This window comes from Nesoenas mayeri (assembly GCF_963082525.1).
Source record: "Nesoenas mayeri genome assembly, chromosome: 17".
In the NCBI taxonomy this organism is placed as follows: domain Eukaryota; kingdom Metazoa; phylum Chordata; class Aves; order Columbiformes; family Columbidae; genus Nesoenas; species Nesoenas mayeri.
The window spans coordinates 5850488-5871890 of record NC_137565.1 but is presented as its reverse complement, the minus strand read 5'-3'; the positions used below and the strand labels follow the sequence as shown (position 1 = coordinate 5871890).

Below are 21403 nucleotides of genomic sequence, written 5' to 3'. Positions count from 1 at the left end.
GTCCCAAGGCACCGCAAACAACCTGTGCTCTCAAGGCACACACAAAAAAACCCTTCCAAGAGATGCAGCTTAGCGGAAAATTACTCATTAAAGAAAAAAAAAAAAAAAAGACGGTATTGACCGAGGTTATCACACTAAGCAAATCAAAGATATCTAAAGAAACAGAAGTGGAAAGGGCTTTGCAACAAGGGCACGCACCTGAGGGGAAGGGCCAGAGCAGAACGGGCGCAGCTATACAAGAAATAGCAGCCAGACAGATAGATATTGTCTTGTAGGATAAAACAAGTGTTACATTGAGAAAGTTTCCAATCAAAGCAATCTCACATTTTCCCACAAATGGACATGACTGGCATCTGTAGGACAGCTCCAGCCCAGAGAAGCCCAAACCTCTTGTGGGGTTTCCTGTGCTGCTGTTTGCAGATCCCAAGGGACGGTCCCATCGTCCCCCCAGGGACTGCAGACCCTACAGACCCCACTGCAGCCATCTGGGACCACAGACCCCACTGCAGCCATCTGGGACCACAGACCCCACTGCAGCCATCTGGGACCACAGACCCCACTGCAGCCATCTGGGACCACAGACCCCACTGCAGCCATCTGGGACCACAGACCCCACTGCAGCCATCTGGGACCATCTGCCCTCCCGGCTCCTCTCCTGAGCCACGGGGTTTGGGACAGAGAGCGCAGGCGAAGCCACGTTTGGCTCACTCCACAGAGAAGCCTTGAACAGCCTCTAAACACGTTGCATTCCAGCATTTTAATGCTAATTCTCATATTGTAGCCAGAACAATCTCAACAAATGAAGCTGCCCACTCTTTATCCAAAGCCAGTCTGAGGAAAATGAGATGTTTGCTCTTCTTTTATTAGAAAGGAAATTAAAACAGCAACTAATAATTTAGATGTAGGTAAACTCAAGAGGAACATCATCAAGTGTTCCGCAGCAATGAAACCTCCTGCTGGCTCCAGCTGGGAGCACAGGACAAGTCACCAGAGCAGGGTCACAGGGACACCCTACAACACGGTGTCCACACCAACTCAACAGCATTAATTGCAGTTCCAAAAACACAACAGAAGGCAAGTTAGTCTCAACATCACCCTCTGAATCACTGACTTGTGAACATGCGAGCTTAGTCCTTCTTGGCTTCACGTGCACGTCTGAATTACAAGGAAAACCAATATTTTTCCTCCTTGCCCCATCTCCAAAGCCAGATCCAAGAGCAATGGGACATGAGAAGACCTGTGGCATCCAGGGACACCAGGAATCGCGGCACATCCAGCTCTGAGCGGGGCTCTGAACGTGCACCCCGCACCCTGGGGAGGGTCCTGGCCCCGAGGTCTCAGCTGCTCCTCCGGCTCCCCTGGGCCCAGCCAGCTCCACTGCAGCCAAAACATCACTATTAACATTTGGTTTGACTAAACGCTTCTTTATGCCCCCTTCAAAAATGAAAACAAACCCTTTCCTACCTGACAGCCCCCAGACAGGGATGCAGGCTTAGCTCTCTCTGCTACGCAATTCCAAGGGTTACACTTCATCTCAAACCCTGATTTTCCTGTAACGAAGCTCCATAACCGGTCCCAGTTGTCATTTACATTGGTGGAGCAAGCCAAATATTACAGCAGTTACAATAACCACCAAGGTGCAGAGATCAGGAGCAAACCAATAACTCTGCGTTTAATTAGTCTAAGGAAATATTGACTCACAACTCTGTTTTACCTGGCTGGATTTTTCCAGGCAAGTCACAATACAACCTGTATTCTAGATCATTCAGCGATGTTTACAGCCACGGTTTTTCCTGACATGGTTCGTGCAAAGACTCTCACTGGTAATCGAGGCATTTGTATTGAAGCACAGCACCTCCCAAATATTTGGCCATGCTCATAACCCTGTGAGGTTGTCCAAAGGGACAAAGCATCAGGTATGACCAGGGCAACGGCAGAGCAGAACCAGGTCTGATTTCAGTCCCTGAAGTGGGAATTCCCACAAAGAGAGTCATTTCATATAAATAAAAGCTACAATAAAATAAATGCCTCCAGTGATTGAGTTGGTCTCTGCAGAAGTATGTTTTTAGAAACTGCTATTGATCTGGTTTGGTCAGAGACAGTAAAGACCTTCTGCTCAATGCCTATGTAACCTGCATCCTGAAAACAAAAGAATTACAGTAAAAAATACAGTGGAAATTAAGACATCTTCTTAATCTCACCTCTTGTGGGAGGGATGAGATGACAGACACCAGAGCCAGGTGGCTGCACTGGTGGAACCCCCTCCAAATCCACCTTGCCCAGGAGGGCAACAAGCACCCACAACAACCCCCACATCGGTCATACAGGCTTTAAACTCCATTTGCTTTTCTATGTCAGCTTTTCAAATTCTTTTATGAGCTGGTGTTTTCTCATTCTTATTGCAGTCTTTAAGTGCCGCTTTGATTATGTATTTGGAAGTTAATTCTAGCACTTAAAAATCCCATTTTATATGTTAGTTTTGGTGCACCAAGTCCACGTGGGCACTCCTTGATGTAATCTGAGCATTTCTTTAATTGCCTCTCCGAATCAAGGTCTCTTTCCAGGAATAAGCCCTGGTTAAGCCCCACAGGAAACAGTTTCCATACGTTGTGCAAGACCTGTCCAAAATGCTAAAGGATGACTTAGTGAAGCAGACGCAGTATTAAGACAATCCCAGGCATGCTTCTATTTGCAGGGACAAACACAACCCACTTGGCTTTGCCACCAGCTCCCCCAGCTAGCATCTCCTGGGCTGGTTTTTGTCTCCAGCTCTTGGGTTGGTTTGTACCAAAGGGGGTTCAGCGTCCAAGGCAAAGCAAGCTCAGAACCTCTGTTCAGCTCTGGGACACAAAGACACAACACAAAACTCTAAGTTCTCAACTTCTGGACTGTTCACCCTGGTGCCCACAGAATCACTGTGGGAGAAAAACCAGCACAAACCATCACACACACACTGAACTGCAGCTAAAGCCACTTTTTCAGCTAAAGCAGAACTGCTCAGTCCAACACCTCTCGCAAACTAGATTTATCTCCTCGTGTGAAAATGAAATGTCTGCCTATTGCCTGTCTTATTGCTACAACATCTTTTTTTTTTTTTTTTGCACATTTGTTTATAAAACTCATATTATTGAACCTGGCGTTGCAAGATATAGATTCTTATCTTTAAAGCAACAAACACCGTGATTATTCCAAAAGCAAGTTCCAGCCAGACTTTTCCGGCACCATCACAAGTTGCAGTCAAGCTCTGCCACTTATCTAAGAGTTTACTGGCTGCCCATAAAATAATTCCAATCAATTGTGCTCTAATCAGTTAAAATATTGCCAGCTTCAGAGTAAATGACTATTTATACCCAGACTTGAGGGACTCTCTCCAGCCATCTCGATGGATCTACAGAGAACAGGGTCCCCTCACATGGTGGGACAACAGCACAGGCACAGCTCTGATGGCACCGGACTGTTCATATGCACTTGCCCTTAAAGCTGTTTGGCAGCTCCGTGTTCTTGCTGCCACAGTCACGTTGATTGCAATCCTCCAGACCGAGACCTCTGGCTTTTCTAAAAGTCTTATTTAATTATTTATCACCACTTACTAAATAAAATACAGCACCTGCTGCAGCTGGGGTACGATCCACGTGGCACACGTGGGATTTTCAGGGCAGCCCCAGGAACCACGTGTGCTCACGGCCAGGAACTGGGCTGAGCCTCCTTGGGAGGGTGGGGGGAAGAAGGCATTAATGCATATGAACTCTGAATATTTGGACCGTTTGCTGGAAAGGAGATTGAGAACACATTAAATGGAAGGGTTTGTAATACCACATTGTACCCTGGGGGAAATGGGAATGATCCCAGAGATGTATGTTTGCTGACAGTATTTTGTACCAGACTTTCTTCACAGGGCAGCAGCTTTTGGCCAAAAATCTGTACATACAATACTAAATTAAGATCACTTAAGATCACATTATAGCTGGTTCTATTCCTGGCGTGCTTGTCAAACACAAATTTCAATGCCATCTGTTGGCACTGCTGGTACCGCTAGCTGGGAGATGCTCAGTAAAGACACTGCAACATTTCAGGGAAAACTTTAGTCATTTCTCTGTTTCCAATGCCTGATTTCAAAGCTTTACCCTGTTTTGTTCTGCACCCATCACACCACAAAGCTGCTGTTTTCCCAGGTGATAAACGTTACACTGACAAGCATTTTGGATTCAATTAGCAAACACGGCAAAGCCTGACACTATCTGCACGGAAACCAGGTGCAACTTCCAGCCCCATCTTGCTTTGAAGTCCTGAATCTGTGCAAAACCAGGTATTTCCATGGCAACGGCCAGGACGCCAGGAGGATGCCATTGTGGCAGCAGAGGAGTGGAGGAAGGAGGCTGCTCGGACACGCAGCTCTGGCTGCCCAAGGCTGGGAAGGGAGATGAAGGAGGAGAAAGCAGCATGAAACCCGCTCCAGCTATGAAAGATCAAGCCAAGGGCTTCTGGAGTATGAGAGCACTCCTGCTCACCACCGCTTCCGTCTTCAAAGGGAGAGAAAATGGTCCCCAGCGATTAGTAATACTCTTTTCAGAAGAGATCGATGCAGGCAATCGAGAAATGCTGCATTAAAGCTGTCTGTTTACTTTTGATATAGGAGCGTTTGAGAAAGGCTGACCTGGGGGCTTGAGAGACATCAGGAGGTCCCTCAGCTTCATTACGAACCTGCAGCTTATCATCCCCATCTTCATTTTGCCTGAACAGTTTTGACAGCTACACTAAGGCCTTTTTTTTTTTTATTGGCGTTGAGAACATTTAAAGCTATCAACATTAATTTTTCAGATCCTAATAACATTAAATTAATTTACAATTTTCTACCAATCCAGAATGAAGTATCTGTCACCGACACCCACGATCTGATATTTTGGAACCATGGGCACACATACATGCTCCAGATAAACAAACCCAGGCTGCAAAAATATTGTTCTTACCAGTCAGTGTGTTATTGAGCCACGAATCAGACAATGTGGCTGCATAGCGGGGGCACTTCATTTGAAGGGTGGGAGGAAGAGAGACTGACTGTTGTCCCTATAATATATGATGAGGGAATTAGTCAACAGCTACACGGTGACAACCATCCAAGCTGTTAAAAAATAAACAATATATCCGACAGAAGCCCAGGGGACATCAGCAGGCAAGCAGGCTGTGGTCAATCAACAACAGTTTTCAAAAGTCCGAAGAACAGGCAGCAAAACGTTCAACACAGAAACATCAATTATCGGCGAGTAAAAGACATAACGCTACTTGCTGAGTGGCAAGTTAAATGTAAACTAAGTTTTTGTAGAATAATAAGCAGGACAACTGTTTGCTTTCATATTCCATTCAGCTTTTCACACAACTAATTTTCCAGGCACAGTATTTCATGGTAACACCTGCTTCCCCTCCTATTCCTGGATGCAGGGCAATTACCTGAGACAGTCAAAACCATCCTACAGGGTTCTCCTCTATTAAAAACGAAACTTGCAAAAGAAAGGGAGGAGCATGGGTTGCAAGAGTAATATTTTTAGTTGAGAATCCAAAGTCCTTTTAAACCTGCATATTTCAGGCTCTGGGTTTTTAAAGCAGCCTCATCTCAGCTGGTAAAAGCTCTAAAAAATCAGAGAGGATTTGGTTGTGCTTCTTATCCTGTATGCCAGGAAACAGGATTCCTCGGAAAGCCACAGTTCCGCTCTTGCCCTTGCAGTCTGCTGACAAACGATTTTGCAGTTTTCAGGATAAGTTTGATTTATCATGACCATATGGGGGTAAAAAAAAAAAAAATAGGAAAAAGACACAACTTATTACTCATTTCAACCCATAAATCTACTTCAGAGCAGGACTTCTTAATAAAAATGCATTAACCATGGCAACAACCAAATATTGAAGTCCATTTGCTCGCTGCAGTGCTTTGGTTAATTTCAATTTACTGTTTATCTACCTTCACTAATCAGACCTTGTCTTCACAATACTTGGTTCCTGCAGTTATCGCACTAGGATGACAGATGTGGCGAAGCTTCCCAAGTGTGACCCATGGCTGTTCCCAGCCTCAGCGGAGCTCACCTGCCCCCGAGGACCTCAGCAGATCACACAGAGCCACAGCTGGAGCAAAATCAGAGCGAGAATAAGCAATTTTGTGCAAGGTATATAATTCCAAGAGTGGAAAAGAAATATTTCTGCAGTTATCCCTTTCTACTATTCCGTGGAGCCTGCACAAGCTCCTGACTTAACATGAAGGCAGTCGAGGAGAGGAAAAAAAACCAAATCATGAGCAAAACGTGCCTAAAGAGCAGGGAGCAACAGGCAAAAGAAGGCCCCACCAGCTCCCAATTTCAGGGAGGTTGCTAAATAATTAACTACATTACCTATGGGATCACGTCTCCCCAGGTACTTTTAAACCCTGACAGAGCAAAGCGCAGGTGGGGGGTGCAGAGCGCAGGTCTGGCAGGGATCCCCCCCACGGCTGGGCACACACAGCCCCAGCACTGCACCGAGCCGGGAGAAACACCAAGGAAGGTACAGAGAACCCACATCCACACCAACATCCTAAGGCAGAGCCCAGAGCCATGAGACCACCAGAACAACATCTCTGCTCTGCGTTGGCCCTTCCTAAAGGGCCGCTGGAGAGACACCAGACTGTGTCAAACACCAACGTCACGGCATCGGGATGTGTTGGCTGGCGGCACCTCGCCAGGGCAGAGAGGCTTTCCCCATACATCACCTCTCTCCTTCGATCTTTACTGGCATTCACCAAACCCTTGTATGATACATTTATTTTACCAAAAGCCAGCAGAAGGGCACGTCACAACCCTCAGCTCTCCCCCAGGCACATGCTGCACTTTCTTCAAGCGCTCAGCCCGTGGAAGAAGAGCAAAGGGGGAGCAGCTGGTGCTGAGCGCCAGCGCAGGAGATGCTCCTGGGCAGTGACAGTCTGCGGAGGGCACAGCGGCTCTGGGAAGAAGCTGCGGGCCGAGCTGGTTCACCGGCAGGCCCATGGCAATCCTTGCCTCCCATCCTGCAGCATCAGTCGACGCACAGCCTGCTGTTTTGTCTCTCTCCACTCGGGAGGAGTCGCAGACAGACAGTAATAATGAGATGTCAGCTTTATCCACAATGCAAAATAAATGTCATACCCTTTTTCTGGTTTAATAGCTGTTGCCAAGGCAACAAGTAGTATTCCTTACCACCACACTCGGCAGACGATTAAAGGTGGGAAGCGGTCTGGATGAAGAGCCAAACACATTGCGTTGTCACCCTCCCTTGACCTACCACCCATGGGTCTTGTTCAACCACTCCAGGCAGTGTCCCTAACAGGGTCGTTCCACTTTCCAGAGCCCAAAAGCTGGTTATCAAGGCACTTATAAGACCAGAAACAAAACATCACACCCTCCAAAATCCCAGGAGAGGTGACCTGTGGGGACAGACTATAGGCAGGAGGCGACAACAGCTCCCGGTGATCCAGCACTCCATCACGCGGCAGAGCAATTCCAGGCTCTGATGCAGCGGGTCCCATAACATTTGGCTGCTCCAGAGTCCGCAGTGACGGACAGGAGGCTCAGACGGCCCCACTGGCCACCTCCACGCACAAGCAACGCACGAACTACGTGGCAGAGCAGTGGGAATCTTGGCTCCCTCTCCAGATCCACCATCAGCTCAGTGTTAACGCTACGCACATGACAAACACAAAGCTCTGCACAGATAGAAGCAGCTTGAGGCAGCTCGGCGTAAACCACAGTATAAACTAACAGAGTTAAAGATGCCTGAGAAGAGAGGCCAGGGCAGGCAGATGTACGATGCCATTGCCTTGCACTGCACACACAAACACACATGTGCACGTTCCCCATGTTCTAGGCTGACAGCTGTGAGCAGCCCTGGCCGTGCGGGCTCCCCAGCTGCTCCCTGCCCTGCAAAGGGCATTTGGCCACAACGGGGGTTCGTCCCAGCCCAGCTCCCCGTGGAAGCAGCAGCAGGAGTCGCCCCTTTTTCCCTATGGAAAATCACAACTTGTGAAAGCAGCTCTGCCAGCAGCAAAAGGCAATTTTCAAAAGATGCAGGATACTTGGGTACCGAAATTCAGTGGTGCTGCAGGGATGTTCTGCCACCGACCCGGGAACCGGGCAGTCCCTGCAGCCCCGGCTCCCGCTGCGACCCCCGCCCTGCTCGGGGTTGGGTGTTGGTTTGTTTTTTTGGGGGGAGGGCTTAAATTCGCTGCAGCAGCCCGGCAGGAGCCACTGGGATGCTGCGAGCAGGCGAACCCGGGGCCGGGGCTCCCCTCCGAGCAGGGTCCCGCCGCAGACGCCCATCACCACGGGGACACCCACGGGGCGTCCAGGTTTCTCCCCGGGGGCCGCCGCGTCCTGCACCCACCTCCTTCTTAACGGTGCGCAGCAGCCGCTGCCGGGTCTCCGCCTCTGTGGGGAGAAGCGGGAGAAGCCCGTTAGTGCGCCCCGGCCCGACCCCGCCGCCCGCGCCCCCGGCCCGCCGCCCGCCCTACCCGCCGGGGCCGCCGCCATGGCCGCGCTCCTCCGCTCCGCAGCGCCGGTGACTGGCGCGGGGCCGCTCCGCGGGGCCGGGCCATGCCCATCGGGCCGCACCGCCCACCCGCGCCCGCCGGGGAGGGGCCGCCGTCGCCGCCGCCAATCCGTGTGCGCCGCCGGGCCGCGGTAACAACCGGCCCCGGGCCCTCGGCACGGGGACCGCGCCCGCCTACCGGCCCGCGTGGGGGTCCTTAACCGCCCCCCGCCCCCCTAGTTCCCAGGGGCTCATCACCGGACACCCCCCACTGGGACACCCCACCTCAGCCCTTCCAGACCTGGGGCCAACGTGCCGAGGGGTGCCCAGGGACAGTGACACTCGGGATTGGTGACACGGGGCCGGGGGAGCCCTCGGTGTGTGATCCCCGCACACCCGCTGCTTTCGGGGTTGCAGCCGGCGGGGTCTGGTGTTGAGCGGGGCTTTGGGAGCCCTGGGGGTGACACGGAGATGCAACGTGACAGTGTCCTCGCAGCCATGCGGCACCCAGGGACCCTCCTGTGGCTCCTCCGCACCGGACAGGCGATAATGAGCCGAAAAGACCAATTCACAGCAGGTGGCTCCGATGGAAATCACAGAGCGCGCCCTGCCTGGCAGCTCCCAGGAACGCGTCTTCTGTTTTTCTGTTCCCTCGTTTCGCTGTTCCAGGACATTTCCATAGAAACAGGATCCCAGCTCCTTCGCAGTCCAGTTTCCAATAACTACAAACCGCATTAGCGTGAGGGCAGTGCCACGCCGCACACAGCCAGTGGCCTCCATCACAGCCCTGGCCACCGCTCCTGTGCCACGCCGGGAGCTGGGCTGCGCCCCCTGCATCGCTCCACGCTGCTGCTCGGGGACCCCGAAGGTGCCAGGAACCATCCATCCCCTCTGCCGTCCGTGATGGGCATTTGTCTGGCAGGACACAGCTCTGCCAGGAAGACAGGAGGGAGCTCTGGACTCGAGATTAATCAGAATTTGTCCCCTTCTGTAGTTTACTGCTGGCACAGAGGCCGGGAGCATACCTGTGCCATATCCTTTGTAGGGAAAACCTATTTCCTTGTACATTATTTGCTTTTCACTGTTTATTGGCTTGCTAAACACCCTGTTAACAGAAGTGGTAGCAGCGCAAATGTCGCCAAACTGCAGGAACAGGGCCAGCTTGCTTGGGGGTATGTGACTGCTGATCCCAGTGGATCCCAGGAAGATTCTGGGGGTCACAACTCCCATCTGCAGTCGGTGAGTGTGGATCTGACCCCTGTATCAAGCTCTGCTGCTCTGCAGCCACTCATGTCTTATACTGACAAATGTGGGTTCAATTGCTTGAACGGGCAATTAAGACAGGCTAATAAATACTCATAATGAAGGCATCATGGCCTCATAAAGCACCATATAGGGGCACCGTCAGATATCAACAGTAACCAAGCTCCAAGGGCAGAGAGAGCCCAGTTGCTGCCCGGACCTCAGGCTGTGGTGGGGACAGCCCAGCTCTGATAAGCTGAGATGGGAAAGGCACCAGGTCCCCATAGCAGGACACAGCACAGATGTGTCACACACGGCACCTCGCAGGGCTCTGGTCTCTGTAAAACTCCTCCAGCCCAGGATGAGACTGAGTTAAACCAACAGCGTCTGCCAGCCAGGAGATCCTCGGCTGCCTGACAAAGCCTTGAATTTGGCCTTGGACAGGCAGGCGACTTTCTCCTGCCTGTTTCTCACTTTTGCTGTTGTGAAAATATTGTTGGAGACATTGACCTGTCTCGCAAGGTGTCAAGGTGCAAGGGACACCAGGAATTGCTCAGTTTAGCACCACAGTCAGGAAAATGAGTCTGTCCAAGTGCAGCCAACACAACTCTTTTAGCACTTTTCCCAAGAAAAAAAAAACCTTGCTTAACTCTACCGAGCTGGGGGGAGCGGTGACCACTGGGGCGAGCTCATCTCAGCTGCACAGCACTGCCAGAGCAAAGGCCAGAGGACCAAGAAGATCATTTGGATTCCTGTTAATGAACCGTGCTGCTTTTGTCCAATCTTCAGTCCTGTCAATCTCCCTGCGATGCTTCAGGCTAACATGGGGTGAGCAGCATCCATGCGCCAAACAAACCCAGGGAGACCCAGGTGCTTGGTGGTGCTAGCACCTCTGTGGGGCCATGCACCAAAACAGGCAACACTTAAGCTATTTGAGAGGTGCAAAAAGTGATTTTCCTGGTGTCTTTCTCCCCAGGAACAACGGTGCTATGCAGGCGGTGGGAGCTATTACTAAATTATTACCTTCCTTTCAGGAGAAATTAGCTGAAACAAGCAGAGGGACCAGCCTTGCTGGTTCCTTCTTCTTGGAAAATTCTGCTTTTCCCTGGATTAAAGATGGGTGGGAGACGATTGGACACTGTTTTCTGAAGTCTGGAGAGCTTAAATGAGAGCATGTTGATCTATACTTAATGTGATTAAGTTACATCTCTGAGTATCATGTTAATTAAATTAAACTTCCCACTGCTGCCTCTGTGGCTTAAACAGGATAGCTGTTTTAAGACCACAATCCACTCCTCTGCATTTCATTGCATGGGTGAGCAGGTAGGATAAAAGCAATCTTCTAATCAAGTAATCATACTGTTTAGAAACAACTTCTAACTCAATGGAAATTCAAATTTGAAGCTGATTTGAGCTAAAATGCTTTGAAATGGGGTCCATCTTTTTGAAACACACTGTATTTCAAATGGGACGTAGTCTCCATAGCCTCCTCTCTGAAATACTTCTAACTGAACGTCAGGTGACGGACAAGAATATTTGTCTACAATTGGCAAAATAACAACGTTTTACCCAGAAAACTCCCCCGTCTGGTGTGTCACTGATGAGCACACCGAGCCCCATGCGGCACAGCTGATGAGCCAGGCTGGAGCAACAATGCACACAGGGTGGAAAACTGTGACCAGAATAAACAAAACTCTGGGAAAAACTCCCCTCTCCAGCAGGTCACAGAGGCAGGATCCTGCTGGGAGTCCACACCACCCCAAAACCCCAGGGAGCACAACACCTCTCAGTGAAAAACATCTCCCACAGACCCCTCTCCCCCTGCTCTCCTGCCTCCAGCAGCCCTGAGAACCTGCAATGGTTTTTCCAGCTTGCAGCTTCTAAAAATGAAAAACTGAGATTTCAAAGTTCTCTCCTCATTGACTTGACAGTGGCAGCCTTGACCCGATGCTGGAGCAGAGGCGGCCGCGTCGGTGGGTGGGTGCAGAGGGGCTGTGGGCAGCAGCGCGGGTGGGCGCCCCAGGAGAAGGTGGGAGCAGGGAGGTAACGGGAGCACTGGGTGCATTTTTGGCTCATTCACCAGCAAAAACCCCAGGGGATCTGTCAGGAGTGGAGGCTGCTGGAGCGGCAGCATTGGCATCGAACCGATGGCGCGGCACATGGGCTTGGCTGTACGGAGCAGCGCCGGCGTGCTGGGAAACTGGTGCTGGTGGGTGCCTCAGCGTGGGGGTCTTTGGGGTGGCAACGTGCAGGCTGCACATCCCAGCCTTGCAAAACCACCGTGCAGCTCCGGCTTGGAGCTGTTGGAGGAACAGTGGTAGCTGGTGCTGCTCCAGCTCTGCCCGAGGTACCAGTACAAATCCCACCTTGTGTGATTGAAAATATCAACGTGGAGAAAAAAAGAAGCTCTTAAGGAGAGCAAGTAGCTTAGTTTTAAAAAGATGCCGATGTTTGAACAGCTGCTGCTTCACACCTAGGTAGTGGCCTCAGCCTGGTGGGAGGACCTGCTCCCCACAGACCACAGACCTGCAAGGCCACTGCAGAGGTGATGTCCCCTGGCAGAGCCACGTCCCTGCTCCAAGGTGGCTGTGTCACCAGCAGCTGGACTGAGCCCACCAAGGCACAGCCCATCCTGCCCACCTTGCCGCAGTACCTAGAGCATGGGCCGTTCCCCTGAGGAGCAGCATCATCCCCCTGGGGACCAACATCAGCCCCCTGGGGACCAGCATCAGCCCCCAAGCTGCTCTGATACAACATCCATGGCAGCCAAGGCCTGACACATCAAAAAAAAATAAAAAAGAAGGTGTTTTTAACTGGAGTTTCTAAAGGGTCTCCGTTTGTGTGCCTGAAGGATTAACAGTGTCCGGAGGTTTGTCATGCTCGGCAGATGCTGGGTGGATGCGTCACGTCGTCACAGCAACCCACTAGCCATGGCCCTGAGAACTACAGCTCCTGGTTTGATCTCTTCTGTAGTTTCTTTTAATTACAGATGAGGGAGCCTGGAAAAGATGGTGCTGGAGCACTCAGAGGCCCTGGGAGCACCTGCGGCCCCAAGCAAAGGCTCACCTGTGTCACAGCGGGGGGTGACACACAGGGACCTGCCTGGGCTGTCAGTCTACACAGACACATTTAATTTGCAATCAAATTTGCTGCTAAACTGTCGAACTGAAGAGAGCGATGATGTTTCGTGCACTGCCATCCTCTTCCTCATCGCACCTGAGCCGCAAAAGTTATTTTGCTTTCATGTGGCTTATTTGCTGCAACTCACACTCCTGGTCTACACCAAGGAGAAGTAACTCCACATCAGGAGGAAGGAGCAGCACCTCTGTGTGCAAATACAAACCAACCCAACCCTAAACACACCCGCCGGTTGCAGACCTGGGAACGGAGGGGACAGAAATCCGGGGGTTGAGGCTGGTCTCAGTGCCTGAGCCCTGGGAACCTGCTGTCCCCTCCAGCCCCAGCGCAGGGACGGGTTTCCCTGCTGCTCCTGCTCAGGGATGGGTTTCTCAGCCGCTGCTCGTGCTGTGGGTTTCCAGCGGGAGGTGGGGAAGAGTAGTCACAGCCAGACCCTCCCCTCCTCGGATCTGTCATCAGCGACAGAGAAATCCCTTCCCGGCCCCAAGTTACTGAGCCTCAATCGTGTGAGATCTGCCAGGGTGGCAGGATGGCAGAGCAGCCCTGCCCGGCACCCCCTGCCACAGCCCCCAGACCCACGGCCGGCCCTGCGCCCCCACAGCCACTGACCCACCCCAGGGACAAGTGGAGCAAAAAAATGGATTTCCTCCTCTCGGTCATCGGATTCGCTGTCGATCTGGGCAACGTCTGGCGGTTCCCTTACATCTGCTACCAAAACGGAGGGGGTAAGGACACTGCTGGGATTATTTAAATCTTCTTTTGGAGGGAAGAAATCTGGTTTTCATCTTTCTGATGCTGAAAAACTCGTTGTTTCTTTTATTTCTTTGTGTCTTGCTGCTCCTCTCTGAAGAGGGTGGTTTAGAGACTGACCCAACTTCTCCTGACATCTGTCCCTTTTCTGTCTTTCTTCATTCAAAATCCTGCGCTCACTCCTTCCCGGTGTCACTCACTTCTCCTCCGCCACAATTAGAGGTGCCTTAGTAGCTCTGGGATCACAAACAGAAAACTCATGGGGTCCAAACTGCATGAAAGGATTAAAACTCTGCAAATTGGGGGTTAGAGGTTCATACACTTTATGATCCTGTGACTTTGTGAAATCAATTCTTTCTGATGGCTCACGTTTTAAAATAATCCTTGCAAGGATCCCAGGTCTCTGTCACAGGTCCCAGCCGTGCTGGACCCCACAGAGGAGCCCTGACCCCCGGGGACCACACAGCCCCCATTGCACAGGGCTCCTCCTGTGGGGGATCAACGGAAAGTTAAGATATCAAAGCTCCATGAAGGAAAAAACCACTTGAGTAAATGACATCTAAATAAATTGCTTTAAATAGAGCAGAGCAGAAGAACCCCTTGCATGGAAATCAAAAATGAGGAATGAAAATTTTGTGCTGTTTGCAAAAGCACAGTGGATTTAATTGCCAAAGTCGGCATTTGAGTAATATCCTCTGCTGCTTGGGAAAATTAGGAGGAGATAATTAGTACCATACTCAAGGCTAAAATGCGGATCCCAGGTGCCCGCACCGAAGCGCAGTTATTTGTGATTCACTCCTGCGGGACTGGGAGCAAACTCCAGCCGCTGGTCCTTGCTGTGGTCTGGGCAGATGCTTCCCAGCCCACCCTGGATGGGAGGATGAGGGGTCCAGACCCCTCGGGAGTACAGCCCCGGCCGAGCAGAGCTGGTGCTGAGCTCCCCCGTCACCTGGAGACCTTCCTGGGGGATAAACCCTTGCAGAGCTGAGGGGTAGCATGGGGAGGGCTCTCACAGAGAGGAGCCGTGGGGGTTAAATTAACTAATCCCAGCAGGGCTGTTTTGATGAGTGCGGAGAGCAGCTCCGGTTCCCAAACCTCCATGGGGTACAAGTATTGCTCTGGTACGGATAACGTTGTTATGAATAATGCAGATTACAGCGTTAATTACTTGTGTCTTGGGGTGACCATGCATATTCAATGGGATTTTCCCCAAAAGTCTTCTAGACCTGCAAGGTGCTGGGTGCCCCATCCCCTGTGCCCTGATGGTTTGTGTTGCTCTTTGTGCCACCCCAGCCAAACACTCCTCCCTCAGCAGCTGGGGAGCAGGGTCACATCCACAAGCCTCTCTGAACACATAATTTGTAAAACCTCTTCCAAACACACGTCCAAACCCCTCACCTGTGCTGCTCCACGAGCGACGGCGGTGACAGCCTTGCGCTGGCATGGGGCCATGGTGGTCACTGCCACTCTGGTCCTCACCCTGCAGGAGCCTTTCTCATCCCCTACACCCTGATGGCTGTTTTTGGAGGGGTGCCCCTCTTCTACATGGAGCTGGCGCTGGGGCAGTTCCACAGGACAGGTGCCATCCCCATCTGGAAGCGCATCTGCCCCATCTTTAAGGGTAAGAGACCTCCGGGTCGCCGCTGTGCATTTGGGGCCACATCCATGAGCTGGTCCCCGCAGCCATGTCCCAGGGGACACAGAGAGAGCTGGACTGGCATGGGCGGCTGAGCCTGCCTCTCTCTTTCCCCAGGCATCGGCTTTGCCATTTGCATCATCGGTCTGTACGTCTCCTTCTACTACAACACCATCATCGCCTGGGCGCTCTACTACTTCTACTCGTCCCTGTCAGGCAGCCTGCCCTGGGCGAGCTGTGACAACCCCTGGAACACACCCCACTGCACCAACTACTTTGGGGGGAGCAACGTCACCTGGACCAACTTCTCCAGGTCCCCTGCTGAAGAGTTTTATACGTAAGTGCACGTACACGGATGATGCGTTTAAGCTGGGGCACGTCCCTGTGGAGGGCATGCTGCACAAGGAGCAGGATGGGGGGCCTGGGAGCAGGGTCTCATGTGGGGATGCTCTTGGGGACATCATGGTCCTTGTTTTTGGTGCCCTGGGGGAGAGGTGAGTGTGGGACTCACCTGCCCAGGGCTGAGCCTGCGTGGGCAAAGCCAGCAGCACTGCACTGGCCCGAGACACCCCCTGGCCGTGGGGATCTCTGCCCGCAGGAGGAAGGTCCTGGAGCTCCAGAAGTCTGGGGGTCTGTACAACATGGGCGGAATCCACTGGGAGCTGCTTCTCTGCCTCTTCCTCATCTTCACTATCGTCTACTTCAGCCTGTGGAAAGGGGTGAAAACCTCTGGGAAGGTAGGAGAGAGGGCTCCACAGCCATGGCCAGGCAGGAGGGACCAAGCAGAGCATGTGCCTGGCAGCTGGGGGGGTCTTTCTGGCTTTTTAAATATGGGATATCACCTCCTCCCCGCACCGCGACCCCTCAACCACCCCCGGCAGCCGTGAGCAAGCCGGCCATGCCCCGTGCAGACTGATTTGGTGCTCGGTGGGGCAGCTCTGCCGGTGCCGCCGCTGACGCTGCCTCTCCCCAGGTGGTGTGGGTGACAGCTACACTGCCCTACGTTGTCCTCCTCATCTTGCTGGTCCGGGGGGCCACCCTGCCCGGCGCCTGGAGAGGGGTCGTCTTCTACCTGCGCCCAGACTGGGGCAAGCTCCTGAGCACCGCGGTGAGTGTGCAGTGGGACGGGCCACCCCAGCGCTTGCTGTCCCCTGCCCTGGGGATGGCAGCACCCAGACCCCCTCCTGGGACACACACCCATCCCTGCCCACTGGTCTGGCTCTGCCGTGGAGCCACAGGGCGACAGGGACCCTGTTCCTACAGAAACGAGACACCCTGGACAGGCTCTTGGAAATGTAAATCCATAATTGAATCACCCATCTCATTGCTGCTGGGTTTTGTTTGTGCTGTGTTCTCACCCTGGCCTGACAATAGGTTTCCTGTGAGTAATTACCAGGCAGCACTTGAGAATTCTCATTAAACGTAAACAGGGCCACGCTGCTGGAACTGAACCTGACCAGGCAGGAGTAGGCACAGGGGTCTCCGGGCTTCATCCCCCCTCCAGGAACAGGGGAATGCAGATGCTATTGCCTAATTCTGCCGCTGCAGGACCCTGGGGTGGAAATGAGCTCCTGCGGTCCCACAGCAGCTCCCCTGCTTCTGGGACATCTCACAGGGTCACAGGGCAGGCAAGAGTGGAGGTTCGGCAGCATGGACCAACAGGGACCCATCCCTGTGCCATGGGGTGGGCATGCCATGGGGTACCTCCCACCCCCCGTCCCAGCCCCAGGGAGCCCTGTCCCTTCTCCAGCCTGCCCATAGCTTCTCCTGCCAGGTCTGGGTTGATGCTGCTGCACAGATTTTCTTCTCCTTGGGTCCTGGATTCGGTGTCCTCCTCGCTCTGGCCAGTTACAACCATTTCCACAACAACTGCTACCGGTGAGCTCCTGCAGCCATGGGCTGAGCATCTTCCCCACTTTACTGATGGTTTTGGCACCTGGGGCCAGGAGACGGAACTGGTGGGGGTGCAGGTGACCAGGGCAGCTGACCCGGGGTGAGCGCTGGACTGGAGGGGGGCTCTGCTGGGGTCTTCTGCCGCAGGACACATCTCCCTGTGTTGTGCTCTCCAGGGATGCGCTGGTCACCAGCACAGTGAACTGCCTCACCAGCTTCCTCTCAGGCTTCGTCATCTTCACCGTGCTGGGCTACATGGCTGAGATGAGGGACGTGGAGGTGGAAGATGTTGCCAGAGATAAAGGTTTGCATCCCTCCAGCACAACTGCCCTGTCCTGGCCCTGTGGTGCCTGTCACGGCTGAGGGGGCAGGAGTGACAGCTGGCCCTGGGGTCTGCTGGGGCATGGGGACTTGTGCCCAGGAGCACTTATGCCCATGGCCACTCTGGCTTTGAGGCATCATCCCCACGTGTGTTCCCACCATCACCGACACCCAGACCTGCTGGGGAACAGCAAACCAGAGCAATGTCCCCTCCTAGGGCCAAGCCTCCTTTTTATCACCTACCCCGAGGCAATTGCCAACATGGTGGGATCCACTTTCTTCGCCATCATTTTCTTCCTGATGATGATCACACTGGGGCTGGACAGCACGGTAGGGAACTCCATCGAGCGGGACAGCACGGCTGTGCAGCCTGGGGCTGTGTCCCCAGTGGGGCCTGGGAATGGCTGTCCCCCACAGGGAATAGTGGGGTGACAATGGGAGCTGTGGCCTGGGGAAGCAGAGCTGCCTGCCCAAGCCCACCGAGCCATCATCTCCAGTGGGCCTGAGCTGGTGTCCCCAAAGCCCATTGGCAGGGACGGTCATCCTGGAGGGAGGGGACAGGACAGGATGTCCCCACTCTGCTCATGGGCAGAGGGGGCTTGCGGGGAGCAGGTTTTCTCTGAGGACTTGCCCCATGACTCATTTCTCCACCTCACACTGGCATTCCCTTTGCAGTTTGGGGGCTTAGAGGCTGTGATCACGGCCGTGATGGATGAGTACCCCCAGGTCCTGGCTGGGCGACGGGAGCTCTTTGTCCTCGGCCTCATCACGGTCTGTTTCCTGGGCTCCCTGAGCACCCTCACCTATGTGAGTACCGTCCCCACCACACACCTACTCATATCTCCAACAACCCCTGGACTTTGCCAAAGTCCTGCTCCACACCCCCACGGGGCCATTGCCGCCCCCTGCCTTGTGCTGTTTCAGGGGGGAGCCTACGTGGTGAAGCTGCTGGAGGAGTTTGGTGCTGGCTGCTCTATCCTGGCGGTGGTGCTGCTGGAAACAATCGCTGTCTCCTGGTTTTACGGTAAGAACCTGCCTGTCTTATGGAAAACATCCTGCAGGTGCCTACACAGGTATTTAACCTCATGCGTGTGTGTCAGTGCCAGGGGGTTGGGGGAAGCAGCACGTGTGTGACTCCTGGCGAGGGTGGGATGGGGCATGGAGGGTGTTGTGTCTATGTCCCTGTTCCCATGTCTCCCATGGGTCTCAGGGCCATGACGGTTCTCCCCTTTGCAGGGATACAGAGGTTCTCCCATGACGTGAAAGCCATGCTGGGCTTCACCCCCGGGCTGTTCTGGAAGGTGTGCTGGGTTGCCATCAGCCCCACCTTGTTAGCAGTGAGTATCTACACTGCTGTTACTCCCTTCTCAATTGTGTGGGGTGAACAAGCTGCTGGGAGGGTGACCTAGGGTCCTGGGGGCGCTGTAGGACATGGTGCCAGCCCTCCCCACCAGCTCCCCGCACTGCTGCTCCAGCCATGGACCACGCCAGGCTGCCCGCAGCCCCGGGACAGCAGGTTTCACCAAGGAAAGGAGATGAGAGCACATTTTCCAGCCTCCCTGCAGCTCCAGGGCAAAGCCGGAGTCAGCAGCTGGCTGTTCGCATGGGTGCAAACACAGCCTCAGTTTATCCTCCTGATCCTGCGCTTGCGCTGGCACCACCATGGGTACATCTGTGTGCCGGGCCGATCTGTGTCCTTTGAAATGCCAGCTCCCCCAGCACTTCAAAGGCTGCAAGAGGCGAAGGGGTCTAATCTCACTGGATCTGCAGGAGAAGAGGCCTTGTGAGAATTAATTACAGCTCTAAGCGCTTTGCCCAGGTTGTTAAGAGAGAAGCACTACAATCAAAGCAGACAGCAGATTATTTCATTTCAGCAAGGGGACGTGCAGCCTTTGCAGGGCAACATCTCTGTGGGGTCTGTAAGACAGAAACCTCTCAGCCCACACCCAGCGATGGGTGGCAGCCTGGGAAGTGTCACTGCGACGTCCACATTGGCCTTTCATGGTTTGGAAAACAGCAACGGCAGCAGGATTTGGATGTCGTTAACCTCTGGGATGAGCCTGGGTCGGTGCCAGGCTGGGGAGATGTTGTGGGTGGTGTGCTCTCCATGGGGAGCCAATGGGACTGGTCTGCCAGTAATGCCTGGCCATCCCGAAAAAGCTTCCCCGGCCACCCGTGTCATGTGCACGTGGGTTTTGTGGGCTGTATAGCCCTGCTACTGCCCTGTGCCTGCTTGTGGCCAGCACTGGGGCATGTCCTGACACGCTCTGGCCCCATGAGCATCCTTCCCTAACCAGCTCTGCTTTGTTTGTTACAGTTCATAGTCGTAAGCTCCCTCCTGGACCAGCCACCTCTGACGCTCTTTGATTATCAGTACCCTGAGTGGAGCATCTCAGTGGGGTATCTCATAGGAGCATCGTCCTTCATCTGCATCCCCTTCTACATGGTGTACAAGCTCGTCTGGACGCCGGGGTCTCTGAAGCAGGTCAGGAGTGGGGTGGGGGATCCCACGGCCCCTGCGCGGGCTGGGGGCGGGCAGGGACCCCCGCTTGGGTTAGCCCAAGACCAGGGAGCTGGGCAGATGGTTGATGTGTCCTCAGTGTCTTTGTTCAAGTGGCAATTCCGTCACACCTGCAGAGCTGCCTGGAAAAGGGCTCAGAGGGGTGCAGCTCAATGCCCTGGTAATTTTAAGTCATATTTCTGAAGCTGTGATTTTGGGTGGGCCAGGAGGCAGCGGGCTACATCAGCCTGGCCCTGGAGGCAGGAGACTGTCCCCAGATGTCACTCCTCTCAGCCCATTTTTGGGACGGCTCCTGCACACTGCGGTCTGCTGCAGGCTGGCACAGCGAGTGATGTCCCGTTGGGGACAGCTTCAGCATGCCCTGCTCGTGGGGGAGGAATCCCATTGCTGTTTTTCTTTGCTGCTTACACCCTCCAGCGCCTTGCCGTCTGCATTCGGCCAGAGAAAACAACACGAGATCCACAGGCGGAGGCCGTGTCTATGTCACCTGTCCTGTAGCCTGGTGGGACATCCAGGGGACACAGAGACTGCTTCAGCTCCCTGCTCCTGCCCCAACAAAGCAATGGGGCAGGTAGAAGAGAAGCCACCGTCACCTTCCTCACAGCCACCGGTCCCTCGGTTCTCCCCCAGCGGCTGCACATGCTGGTGGCAGCTCCCCAGCCTCCAGCTCTCATTGCATCTGAGCATCTAATCAGAAGCAGCGCTGCCAGCATGTGCAGGAAAACCTCTGATCCGCAGCAGGGAGAACAGGATCTGCCACCAAGTCCTGGGAGCTGGAAGCGCAGCCAAACTCCTTTGGTTTGGAGGTGAACCCTGACTCCCCGTGAAGACGGAGGCGCAGCTGCGATTGCCACTGCAGAGGGACTGAACGCGCCTCGCTTAGAGACGCTCGTGACCTTGCCGTGCAAACCTGCTTGGCGGGAGCTGTGCATGCCTTTAGCCGTACCGTGAGTGATGTGGAAATAAAGCAATATCAATTGTTGGGAGATCAGAGGAGGGAGAGGAGCCGAAGCTCGCCGTGCTGCATTCACGCAGCACTGTGCTGTGGCTGAGAGCACAGGGCTGGGCTGGGGAATGGGGAATGCAGCTGTCCTGACCACAAATACCTTCTCCTGGTGCAAAGAGAAAAAGGTCGGTTGAGAAATTGCGTGGCCCATCGTGTCGCTCCCGGGAACACGCTGCTGCAGCCAGAGCCCCCGGGCCAGGAAGGCAGGTCAGTCCCTCCTGTTCTGCCCGGGTGATGAGACAGCTCTGCTGAGCCGGGAGGAGCGACTGCCAGAGAAGTGGTGGCCTCTGGCATTTGAAGAAGGAAAGACCTCAATATATCTCATTTTAAAAACAAATATTTGGGTCAGGGTGAAGCAGCCCTGGCGCCAGTG

At 53.7% G+C, this 21403-nt stretch overlaps 2 protein-coding genes across 2 annotated transcripts in view; one reads left to right on the top strand and one right to left on the bottom strand.

Moving 5' to 3' along the window:
* Positions 1-8525, bottom strand: part of SGSM1 (small G protein signaling modulator 1) — a gene marked incomplete at both ends in the record, with an annotated part of 32262 nt that extends 23737 nt beyond the window's left edge. Inside the window, 2 exon segments of the mRNA XM_080355370.1 lie at positions 8380-8502; positions 8505-8525. Of these exon segments, the coding sequence (XP_080211496.1) occupies positions 8380-8502; positions 8505-8525 (144 nt within the window).
* Positions 8526-8588: 63 nt separating this feature from the next.
* Positions 8589-20522, top strand: LOC308046866 (sodium-dependent serotonin transporter-like; the record flags this gene model as incomplete). Its single annotated transcript, XM_080354950.1, has 15 exons — positions 8589-8675; positions 13305-13409; positions 13505-13628; positions 15140-15274; positions 15407-15626; positions 15888-16026; positions 16263-16397; positions 17064-17167; positions 17359-17486; positions 17721-17833; positions 18179-18310; positions 18428-18527; positions 18740-18840; positions 19821-19988; positions 20442-20522. The coding sequence occupies 15 exons, from the start codon at positions 8589-8591 to the stop codon at positions 20520-20522; spliced, it is 1872 nt and encodes a 623-aa protein (XP_080211076.1).
* Positions 20523-21403: the final 881 nt, after the last annotated feature.